The sequence below is a fragment of the Chelonoidis abingdonii genome, chromosome 9, assembly GCF_003597395.2.
Source record: "Chelonoidis abingdonii isolate Lonesome George chromosome 9, CheloAbing_2.0, whole genome shotgun sequence".
NCBI lineage: Eukaryota > Metazoa > Chordata > Testudines > Testudinidae > Chelonoidis > Chelonoidis abingdonii.
The window spans coordinates 79,831,834-79,844,197 of record NC_133777.1 but is presented as its reverse complement, the minus strand read 5'-3'; the positions used below and the strand labels follow the sequence as shown (position 1 = coordinate 79,844,197).

General features: G+C 49.0%; 1 protein-coding gene across 1 annotated transcript in view; it reads left to right on the top strand.

Annotated features, from left to right (window-relative positions):
• The window catches only part of IGDCC4 (immunoglobulin superfamily DCC subclass member 4), a 174,666-nt gene that overhangs the window by 123,998 nt on the left and 38,304 nt on the right, over window positions 1-12,364 (top strand). Inside the window, exons 6-11 of the mRNA XM_032766026.2 lie at window positions 1,565-1,720; window positions 2,219-2,629; window positions 4,754-4,918; window positions 6,897-7,034; window positions 8,974-9,144; window positions 10,031-10,264. Of these exons, the coding sequence (XP_032621917.1) occupies window positions 1,565-1,720; window positions 2,219-2,629; window positions 4,754-4,918; window positions 6,897-7,034; window positions 8,974-9,144; window positions 10,031-10,264 (1,275 nt within the window). The remainder of the gene's footprint in view (window positions 1-1,564; window positions 1,721-2,218; window positions 2,630-4,753; window positions 4,919-6,896; window positions 7,035-8,973; window positions 9,145-10,030; window positions 10,265-12,364) is intronic.

The following is a 12,364-nucleotide window of genomic DNA, read 5'->3' as shown; positions in this document are numbered from 1 at the left end:
CAGAACAGCTTCCAGGAGCCAAACAGGAAAAAATCTCTTCAGTTAATGGTGACTCAGTGCTCTGGCTCCTTGTAAAACAAAATGTGCTTGTGGGGTTTTTAGCAGACAAATACATTCTGGATTCCATCCCTCAACCTGGTCTGGTAGGCATGTAATAAAGCAATTATCTTCTTCACATATGTCAGCCTTACATATGGTCTGAATCAGACACCCCAGAGCATAGGGGATGTTTGGTTCCAAGTCAGAACTTCTTGGCTATCATGGACTGAACCCAGATCCAAACTTGGGATCAGTTTGGATCAGGATGAGAACTAGTCTGAGTCCATCCCTAGGAGAAACCCAATGGTGAAAATGATAAGCACGGGCTATCTCTTCTTCTCAGCCGCTACCCCTTGCCAGCGCAATATAGGTTCTTCTTGGAGAGAGCTGGTGTTCGCATTAACTGTGGGATTAAATCCACACCACAGCCCTGCACCTGAAAGATGCCGCCCATTGCTCAGCAGCAGAACAACTTTGACTTTCGCTGTAGCAGAACGCGTGCTCTGCTACAGTTAAGGTTGATCTGAAATTGTTCTGTAGCATCTATGAGTGTAGAGTGCTAGCATGAGCGTTACTGACATGTTGGGGCTTAGCACAAAGAGGGCACTGGTAAGGTTGTTTTGTGGGGGTGATATTGGTATAATTCCTGTTTTTTCAGAGGTTTACGTTAGCTACTCTCCCTATTCTGGAAGGACAGAAGACATAGCTGGCCAACCTTAGCTCTATGTTAATGAAGTTTGAGGCATTTAATTTTTCATCATAGAGACCATTAAAAAAATTGCTTGGATGCAGCATTATTCTTCTGGTTGGTTCTGCATTAGGAAGTAAATTAAGTTAATTAAAAGTTATAGAGCTAGAAGTGGCTTCTCTGTTCTCCTTCAGCTATCCAGCTGAATTGCCCAATTAAAAACTCCCTCTAGTTTCCAGAGGTCAGCTGTTTCATTTATTTACTTCAAGGTATTTCCAGGGCGCTCATTGTCCAGGTGTCCGAGCACCTCGCAAACAATGAAAACTCTTGACAACCGTTGGGAGAAGCAGGGAAGTAATACTATCTGCATTATCCAAAGGAGAAAACCGAGGCACAGAGTGATTAAGTGATTTGACCGAGGATACACGTGCAGGAAGTCAGTGGCAGAGATGGGAATAGAAGCCATTTTATTATGAGTTATATTACAGTAGTACCTCAAATACAGTCAGATCAGTACTGTTTTGTGCTTGGTGCTGTACAGACATATAGTAAGAAATTGTCCTTATCTCAAATTGTTTCCCGCCTAAATAGTCAAGACAGATAAAGAATGGGTGAGAAAAAAAAACAGTGATATTTATCCCCATTTTACAGATGGGAAACTGAGGCCCAAAGAGACCGACTGACTTGCTCAAGGTCATGTACAGAGGCAGAGCTAGGAATTGAACTAGGAATTGAACTTTTCATGTAACTATTAGTTAAAATCTGGAACCCCTGGTGTCTCGCCAGGATCCCTAATGTAGGCTTTACACCCATGGTGTGTGTTTTTGTGCTCCGCAGATGGGAAACCTATTTCCACAGACGTGATTGTGTTAGGCCGGACCAACCTCCTAATTCCTCAGGCCCAGCCCCATCACTCTGGGGTATATGTCTGTCGGGCGAACAAACCCCAGACCAGGCAGTTTGTTACAGCTGCGGCTGAGCTCAGCGTCCTTGGTGAGTTGACAGAATAAACATTTCAGATGTAAACACCACTCTGAATAATTGCTTTTCCCCTAAAACCACATCCAGAGGCTCCCCCATAAGTGATACTCACAGCTCCCTCGCTGTATCTAAGAGGGGAACGTAATTAGATGAAAGCCATCAGGTCCCAGTTATTCAATCCGAGCGTGGAATAGTTCTCAATGGCATTATTACCATTTAATTTTTTTTACTTACTGAAGCATTTTTTTTCTCTTTTTGCAGAGTTCCCTTGTGAAAATCAGTATCAGCAACTAACTTCCAGTATTATGGAAGCCGTTGGGGAGAACAGCCTAGGAACAGGGAGCGAGTTGATACAGATTTTTGGGGGCTAGTCTAAATTAAGCCTCAAGAGTTTGCCTGGCAAACCCTACCATGTACCTGGATCTGTTTTAGACATGTTGTGGCTTGGGAGGAAAGGGCTCGCCCTGGCTTTTTCTTTTTTTAACCTTCATTTCTCTGCTTTTCTTTCAGCACCTCCCAGCATCTCCCAGTCTCCCGAAACCATTTCCCGCACCCGTGCCAGCACTGCCAGGTTTGTGTGCAAAGCAGCAGGGGAGCCAGCCCCCGTCATCCACTGGCTGAAGAACGGAGAGCCCATCCTGTCCAATGGCCGGGTGAAAATTCAGAGCAGTGGCAGCCTGGTTATCAACCAGATCGGGCTGGAGGATGCTGGCTATTACCAGTGTGTGGCGGAGAACAGGCTGGGGATGGCATGTGCCACGGCCAAGCTCTCGGTCATTGTGCGGGAGGGTTTGCCGAGTGCTCCCAAGAAGGTGTCAGCAGTCTCCCTGTCCAGCACCACTGTCTTAGTGTCCTGGGAGCGTCCAGAGTACAACAGCGAACAGATCATTGGCTTTTCCCTGCATTATCAGAAAGCCCTGGGTAGGTGCTCGCGGTTTGTGTAGTTAGGTTGTCCACCGCCACCGTAGAATAGCAGTGATAAAACTAATCCACACGCTGCATGTCTCCCTTTGTGGGCTTGTGCTTCGTTATTTATTTTTTAATGACATCTTGCACAGACAGGAGCGGCTGTTCGCGTGTTCTTATCATGTCAGACAGGGTGTGATCAAACTGGGTGTGCTTAGCCTGAGAGTTCAGGCAGCTGTACTGTGGTGTTTGCAGCCTCTTCAGAGAACTTGCCTCTCATACTATTGACTTGTCCCCACTAGGGTCAGAGAAATCTAGTGAGTCAGCGGGGTTTCAGAGCACTTTACCCTAGAATTTTTTTGGAAGCTCAGTTTGTATGGCAGAGCTTCACCCCAGTGCCTTAAGATCACTTCTGGCTCTGCTTACCCACTTTTGCACGTGCAGTTCATTGCACCTACCAGTTTTGCCCATCCATATTGGGCAATTGGGTGCCCATCTCCCCATTCTGTGTATGCAAGTGGCCACTTTTGTGATGCAATCAGTTTCATGACCAGAAATGGCCATGCAAAAGTGGAAACCTGGGATGAAAATTTGACCTTGAGCATCTCTGAGGAATGCGTGTTTGAAATAGGCCCCGGTGAATCCCACAAATGCAATGAAGAAATAACCATGTTGGGATTCTAATCTGGGATCCCAGCCAGACTAAGTCGTTTCCTACCTTCCAAATCACTATTCTGTCCTCTGGATGGCTGTGAAAAACTGAAAGAAGAGCAGGTGAACATCTATAGTATGCTCACTCTGACACGACTGAAAATTTTACCCTTGGAGATTCAGGAGCTTAAATCCCATTGACGTAGGCATTGCTGAAAACTTTTCTGTTAGGCTTTATTCCGTTATGACACTGCTGTCCTTTTAATTTTAGGTACATTTATTACGATTAAGGCTAAGATTTAGTCACAGATATTTATAGTAAAAGTCACGGACAGATCACAGGCAAAAAAGAAAAATTAACGGAAGCCATGACCTGACCCTGACTTTTACTAAAAATATCCCTGATAAAATGGGGATCTGCAGGTCCTCACACCGCTGCAGCAGGGCAGGAGCGCAACGGCTAGGAGCCACCTGCAGCTCTGGGGGCCCCCGCTGCCCACGAAGGTCAGGAGCTGTTGGGTGCCTCCGCCTCCCGCAGCTCAAGGGGCTTGTCACGGCCTGGAGCTCGGGGTTCCCCCCCACTGGCAGCTCCGGGGGTTCCCCTGAGGCGGCCGGGAGCTTGGGAGTTCCCCCATCACTAGCAGCTCCAGGGGTTTCCTGCCGCTCAAGGGTTGCCTCACCACCAGCAACTCCAGGGGTTCCCTGCCCCCTGGGGCGCTCAGGAGCTCGGGGGTTCCCCTGAGGCGGTTGGGAGCTTGGGGGTTCCCCCACCACCAGCAGCTCCAGGGGTTCCGTGCCACTTGGGGTGACCAGGAGCTCGGGGGTTCCCCCACCACCCATGGCAGACGGGAGCTGTAAGGTAATCCACCGCCTTCTGTGTCAGTACCCCCACAGTTCTCTGCCTCCACAGGCAGCGGGGAACCCTGCAGCTTCCAACCACTGCAGGCTGAAGTCACAGACGTCGCGGAAGTCACAGAATCTGTGACTTCCGCAACGTCCGTGACTAAATCGTAGCCTTTATTATGACCAGTGAATGTACCAAATGCCAAAAAAACACTTGGTGCCAAGGGGCAATGACAGTGACTAAAACAGTCAAACTTGGGTCCCTAAAGCTAGGCATCTGCATCTGCAATCTGAATCAGGGGTCTGACTTTCAGAGAATTTAGCTGAGAATCTCCCACGTCTGTGAATGTCGATGGGAAGCAAGAGCTCACACGAAAATCAGGCTGCTTATTTAGGTGCCTTAGGATGGATTATCTAATGTCCTGCCCCAAGAGCTCAGTGCCTAAGTTAAGATTTGCTGGAACATGGTGGAGGAAGGTGGCAGACACTGGGCGGGGTGACAGAGGGCAGACAAGGGGAAGCCATAGGGGTTTCAAAGAGGGAAAGCTACAGTTTGTAGGCTTTTTGGAAGAGCTGATTTTGGACTTGACGGGTGTCTTGCTTCCTGTTCGTTGTACTGATGATGGGTTTTTGCCTTGTCTCTAGGAACTGATAATGTGGAATACCAGTTTGCTGTCAATAATGATACCACTGAGCTTCAAGTGAAAGACCTGGAACCCAATACCAATTATGTTCTCTACATGGTTGCGTACTCCCAGCTAGGAGCCAGTCGGACGTCCTCTTCCATTATCGTGCGGACACTGGAGGACGGTGCGTTTAGATGTGCACGGGTGTGTCTGAAAGTATTCTCAAACAATCAATTGTTACGCTTCGCAAATGGAGACATCACAAAACACCCTACAGAGAGTGATGTCAGCTTGCAGAAATCCAGACGCACTGTGAATGTGGCCTGTTGCATCTGGATATTTATTTATGCATTTTTTTCCAGAGAGTAGGGAACAGTGATCTGCATGGGCAGCAACAGACATTAGATATTATCCTGCTGTCTTCTGATCCTGGTGCAGTTGACACACAGGCGCCATTACTTGAACTGCATTCAGCTGGTCTGTATTTTTATTTAGGTAACAATGATTTTGCTCCATGTGGACTTTATCCAAGGCCCACTGAAGCAAATGGAAAGACTCCCATTGACAGCCAGCAGCTTGGGGTCAGACCTGCAGTCAAGTCTATTAAAAGATTATGTTTTGCATTTATATTGCCGTTCATTGGAAGTGTTTCAAAGCATTTCTTAAACCGTATGTACAGAACACTGCCAAAACGCAGACGCACAGGGGCTTGAGGGCACTGGCCAACTAGCCCATAACATGCTGTAGGACATTAAAGGGAATCTTTTGCCAAGTACCAGGCAAACCCTTTCTGTTATAGGATCTGTAATCTTGTAAAGTTTAATCTGAAATTCACCCATTTAGTAAACTGTATGGTCTCTATTTATGTAGTGGGGTACAGTCGCTGCTGGTAGTGCCCCCTTGTGGCTGGTCTGGGGATCATGTCTTGTGCAGTCTAGTGCCCCTTTTCATCAATCACTCTGTCGCTGCAGTGTCTCTCCTGTACTTCACAGCGCTCACTCTTCATGACTCAGCCCCCCAGATGGGTCACTTTCTAGTCTTCCCCCTCCGGGGTCCCAGAGTCCCTCTGGACCAACTGTCCATACACTGTCCCAGTCTTCCGTGCCAATTACCAGTCTGTGCCACTTTCCCAGGGGCTGCTAAAGAAACTTGGGCCCACCCACTACTCTGGGATACCGCACAGAGACACTATTATCAGCATCCAAGGTCTACACAGTCACAACTCTCACTGCTCTGTCCCTGGGCTTCTTCCACAGGCTTTCTTCCTCACACCTCCCTTAGACCAACCCCTTCCATCTGGGACAGGCTCTCAGGGCATTTGCTCCCCCGGGTTTCCAGAGAGTGACTGCAGACTCTGTCCCTGCAGCATCCTGCTGTTCTCTGTCGTTCTCTACTTCCTGGCTTATACCAGCCCAGCCTGCTCCTGCCCAGCTGGTCTTCATCTTCAGTTAGACTGTTTCAGTCAATCCTGACTCTCTGCCCCGGTGCAGTAGAAGGTTAATTGGCCCCTTCTGAGCCACCATAACCCCATTAGGGCTGGCGTGGGGTGTATTCCCTGTCACAATCTGCCTCGGAAGTATGAGCAGCTGCCTGGAATACAAATCTGTGGTTCTAGGGAAACTTGTTTTTCAAACCTGATGCTTAGATCCTTGAGCCATCCCCTGTGGCATTAAATCTTTCTGTTTCCATGGCAAAAAACTGCAAGCAGATAGGCCTGTCTAAAGCCAACTACCAAATCCTCAGTGGAACAGGGACCATTTCTGAGTGTCCTTAGGAGATCTGTGTTTAAATTCTGGAAGCAAACAGGTAATGAAACATTGAAATGCTAATGATGCAAAGATAGAAGTGGAAGCCGTTGTGGTCCAACTACAGGCATTAAGTATGTGAGACTCAACAAGGGGCATGGAGTGTCAGCCTGCCACCATGTGTACTCTGCAGGGACAATACTTTCAGGACCAAGGGCACCCAAGGTTCGCCTGCCCAGAGGAGTGGGTCAGCTCGGGCAATCCCAAAGCCAATCCCTGAACCTCTGAAGCCCCGTGGTTCAGACATATGCGTTCCCAAGTGAAGCTAATCCCCAGTTGCGCCTCTTGTTGAAATAGCTTGTTGCTCTTGGTTTCGGACTGAGGAGACGTCTCATCTGTTCGTTGCTTCTGTCCCAGTTCCCAGCTCTGCTCCTCAGCTGTCTCTGTCGAGTACGACCCCAGCCGACATCAGAGTGACGTGGCTGCCTCTCCCTCCGGAGCTGAGCAATGGGAAGATAACGAAATATAAAATTGACTACTGCACCCTCAAGGAAGGTGAGGGGGAAATGGGCTCAGTGAGAAGCAGAGGTTGTTGCATTCAGTGCATTATTGCAGTTCTCAGAAATCTTGTGTGTGATGTGTGGTTAATCTGATAAAAGGTGCCGGGCTGAAACCCTTTGGGACCAGAGGCTTCTGTTTATCCGTAGGAGACGTGCAGCATAGAGACCAGCACTGCAAACGTCCCTATACTGCCCCACTGATGTGCCTCGCGCCTCCCCTGAAAGAGTTAGACAAGAATTCACTCCCCAGAGCCCATTCTGTACCTGTCCACCCTTGGCTGAGCTCTGCCATTGCACTTGCCAGCTGTGGATTTCTCCCTGTCAGCCTACGGCCACATGGGAACTGGACTGAGGATTGCATTTCATACGGGCCAGCAAACAACCACCAGAGGGTAACAACTTCTGGCTGTCGCTGGTGCTTGTGTGTTTTGAAAGGGGTTCAATGATCGTGGGGTAGATGGAGAAGTGCATTCAATGAATTAGAAAAAATCGGATCATTGTGTCGAAAGAGAACCGGTCTCCCGGCAAGCCCATGTAACCACATGTGCCAGTTTTTGGCTTGATCTGGTTTTATTTCTATTGTTAGCCATTATACTAACCCTTCAGTGGGGACATGGACACTTTCTCATCAGTGCCAGCTTCCCAGCCCTAGAGCATTCCTTGCTCTGCAGCTGCTCACCTCCAAGATGTAAGGAGGGGATTGAAAATGTGACAAAGGGCCACATTCCCATGGGTTTGAGCTGTGTTTCTGTTCTGCACCGTGACACCTGGTTCTTGGTTTTATTCTCGGTGCCTAAAAGCAGTTGCAGCCAACCCAATGAGTCAGTGGGAAGCGGTTGAAATGTTTGCACCCCGGGGCTAATGTGTAGTTGGTTGTTTAAGGTATGTCCGCACTGCAGTTGGGAAGTGCGATTCCCAGTGCGGAGGGACAGTCCTGTGCTAGCTCAGCTCGAGCTAGTGCGCTAAAAATAGCAGTGTGGATCTTGCAGCACGGCTGTCAGCTCGGGCTAGCCAGACCCAGGGGGTCAGGCGGGCTTGGACTCAGGCGGCCAACCTGAGCTGCCGCCAGACCTGCAGCTTCCACACTGCTGTTTTTAATGCACTAGCTCAAGCACACGTCTGTCTTCCCGCGCCTGGAAACACACCTTCCAACTGCAGTGTAGACACAGCCTTCTGTTAAAGAACCAGAGCAAAATTCCCACAGGAGCTCAAACAGGATGAATTGTTTAAACGTGACCTTTGCATTAACCATAGGGCCACTGTTTGAATCTCTAGCAAGGCTGATCTTTGCAGCTCCAATGGATATCTCCCACCAGGCTCTGTTTAAACCTTTAACTGAACGCACTTTGTAACAGAGATGATCTGAGGAGGCCATGTTCTAATCTGGGTCTGGATTAGATTTAGGCTGGATTTGAAGTGCCGTGAGTCGAGGGTAAGGTTCTTGGTTCATTTCAGTTAATTTAAGACTAGCATTTGGCTGCAGATTTGATGGCACCAGAATCTCAGTAGTGGCTCTTCTGAGATTTTGCCCCAAGGTATTGAGATATCTGCCATCTAGAACGGTGGAAATTTCACCCCATCAGCTGTTCTCGTGAGTTTTCTGCCAGCTTCCTGCTGTCTCACGATTCCTGCTGTATCCAGACTGGAATTGTGTGTGTTCATTGGGGAGAAGAGACCCCTTCCTGTTCTGATTGTGACCCACAATCGAAGCCGGAAAGGGATTGCTGAGTCAGGATTCCAGTTGTGGCTCATCTCTAGTTATAAACCATCATTGTGCTGTTACGTGACAGTGTGACCTGCAGGGAAGTTCGCCACTGGGCCGAAGGTCAGCACGGTGCACCATGCAAGTCTCACCTCAGCTTATTTGCAGCCCGGGGCAGATTCACCTGAACTGGAATAAAGAAGTCTAATTGGGGTTTCCTTGGCTCTAGCAGATCAGATCTCCTCCACCGAGGTTGGTGCGAATGAGACACAAATCACCCTTGAGTCGCTCCATCCCAATAAAGTCTACAAAGTGCGCATTGCAGCCAGCACCAGTGCAGGATATGGTGCCCCTTCAGAGTGGACGCAGCATCGTACTCCTGACAAGGACAACCAAACGCACGGTAGGGTAGGGTGACCAGACAGCAAGTGTGAAAAATCGGGATGGAGTTAGGGGGTAGTAGGCTTCTATATAAGAAAAAGCCTCAAATATTGGGACTGTCCCTATAAAATCAGGACATCTGGTCACCCTATCGGGAGCGGGTGGGGCATGGCGTGTGCTGCATAGCTCCTTTCTCTTCGCTGGGGCTTGGAACAGCACCCCCGTGAGGGTGGGAGGTCAATACCATGATCCTCATTTCACAGATGGAGAAGCTGAGGCAGTTAGACTAGATGGCATACCCAACCCCACATAAGGTTGTGTCTACACTAGGGAATTGCAGCATGAGGTCCCAGTCACACCAGAACTCCTCTCCTAGCTTTCCATTTAGTGTGGGGAACCAGAATGCTTTTCCCTGTCCCATGCTGCTTGATGTGTTTTTGATGGGTCCTTCTCCCCATCATTTCCCAGATCTTCCTCAGACTGCAGGTTATAAGCAGGGGCTCATGAAAAATGAGCATGGGCATGTCTGGAAGTGGGTAGGCAAAATCAACATGCAGAGATAAACACAGAGCCAACAGAAAGCAGCCGGTAAAAGTGATGCTGTGGTTAACTCGAAATAGGGCAGGTAAACCCCACCCCACCGCAGTAGCTCTCAGTCACCAGCTCTATCTGCTAGACTGCCCCCCTTGCTATGTAGATGAACATCAGTTGTGGTGTTCTGTGGTCATCTGGTTGGCCCATCAGTGACAGAATCATCACCGCTCCTCTCTGGCACATCAGGGGCATGTCCCCTCAGTGGGACAGACCCTGCCTGTCCTTCAGCGGTGAAGAGGAGGAAGCCCCTTAGCAAAGCAAGGAAACACTGCAGAGTTGCTGAAATGTGGGTTTCTTTCCTCTTATTTTTCTAGTTCCGTTTGCCCCGACAGAATTAAAAGTCCGAGCGAAAATGGAATCCCTCCTGGTCACATGGCAGCCCCCATCCAACCACGCCCAGATTTCAGGCTACAAGCTGTACTACCGGGAAGTGGGCACGGAAGAGACAAGTGACGAAAACCCCTCTGATGGCACGGAAGAGGAGAGCTGGGATGTGGGGCCCATAAAGCTAAAGAAGAAAGTGAAGCAGTATGAGTTAACTCGACTAGGTTAGCTGATTAAGTCTACTTATCAACATGAACTGGCACCATGGTTGCACCTTGCAGTGCAAGGAAATCATGAGGGAGAACTTCTAAGAAGGGGCGAAGTTCTTTGGCTGCAAGCTCTTCAGATGTACCATTGCATCTTAGTCTTTTACTACTACAGTGAAACCCCACTATAACGCGATGTTTGGGGTCCAAAAAATTCCATCGCGCTAAATGCGGGGTCGTGGTACAGCGGGGTTTCAAGCTGGTCAGTTTAAGTCAGTGGTCCCCAATGAGGTGCATTGATGTGCGCTGCCTGGTGCCCAGCAGGGGAGAGAAGCCGCGGCCCCGTGCCTGCCGGGGGCAGAGAACGAGGCTGCGGGCGTGGTGCTCTCTGTCCCCGGCAGGTGTGGGGCTGCAGCTTCTCTCCAGATTCAAGAGGAGCCGTGGCCCTGCGCCTGCCAGGGACACAGAGCACCGGCGCCCGCACCCCTGGAGTTCTCTCTCCCCGGCAGGCGCGAGGCCACAGCTTCTCTCCCCTGCTGGGCACTAGGCGAGGGCACATCAATGTCCCGGTGGGCACCATGGCGTTGAGGACCACTGGTATTAGGCCTTAAAGGGGAGCCAACTTATGATTGCGTTATATGCGATTTCGCGTTATGGCGGGGTGCGCTATTGGGAGGTTTGACTGTACTACAGAGTCTGAATGTACCTGAGTTCTAAAGCTCCTCCCACTGTTAAATCGTTAGCTAATTGTTGCAGGGATGAGCGTACTGAGAGCTTAGGGGGCAGAAATTAATCTCTGTCTTTTTCAGGTACTTGTAAGACCACCTGTCAGTGCAGGATCCAAGTGCTAAATCGTTTAAAAATATTAAAATGCAGAGACTCCTGAAAGCTAATGTAGTGACAGATGATTCTCTAATCAGTGATTAAATTATATCTGGTGAAGCACAAATTGAAATAGGTTGGTGTATCCTACGTTCGTATCTCAAAACTCAGGTCAGAATAATCATCTGTTCCCACCTACATATTTCTAAGAACCTCTCATAGACTCATAGAAGATTAGGGTTGGAAGAGACCTCAAGAGGTCATCTACTTCAACCCCCTGCTCAAAGCAGGACCAACCCCAGGTAAATCATCCCAGTCAGGGATTTGTCAAGCCTGACCTTAAAAACCTCTAACGAAGGAGATTCCACCACCTCCCTAGGGAACCCATTCCAGTGCTTCACCACCCTCCTAGTGAAATAGTTTTTCCTAATATCCAACCTTAGACCTCCTCCACTGCAACTTGAGATCATTGCTTCTTGCTCTCTCATCTGCCACCACTGAGAACAACTGAGCGCCATCGTCTTTGGAACCCCCTTTTAGGTAGTTGAAGGCTGTTATCAAATCCCCTGTCACTCTTCTCTTCTGCAGACTAAATAACTCCAGTTCCCTCAGCCTCTCCTCGTAAGTCATGTGCTCCAGCCCCCTAATCATTTTTGTTGCCCTCCTCTGGACTCTCTCCAATTTGTCCATATCCTTTCTGTAGTAGGTGTCCCAAAACTGAACACAATACTCCAGATGTGGCCTCACCAGTGCTGAATAGAGGGGAATAATCACTTCCCTCGATCTGCTGGCAGTGCCCCTACTAATGCAGCTCAATATGCCATTTGCCTTCTTGGCAACAAGGGCACACTGTTAACTCATATCAGCTTCTCATCCACTGTAATCCCCAGGTCCCTTTCTGCAGACCTGCTGCTTAGCCAGTCAGTCCCCAGCCTGTAGCGGTGCATGGGATTCTTCTGTCCTAAGTGCAGGACTCTGCATTTATCCTTGTTGAACCTCATTAGATTTCTTTTGGCCCAATCCTCCAATTTGTCTAGGTCACTTTGGACCCTATCCCTACCCTCCAATAGATCTGCCTCTCCCCCAGTTTAGTACCATCTGCAAACTTGCTGAGGGTGCAATCCATCCCATCATCCAGATCATTAATGAAGATGTTGAACAGAACCAGCCCCAGGACCGACCCTGAGGCGCTCTGCTTGATACCGGCTGCCAACTAGACATCAAGCTGTTGATTACTACCTGTGGAGCCTGATGATCTAGCCAGCTTTTTATCCACCTTATAGTCCATTCATCAGC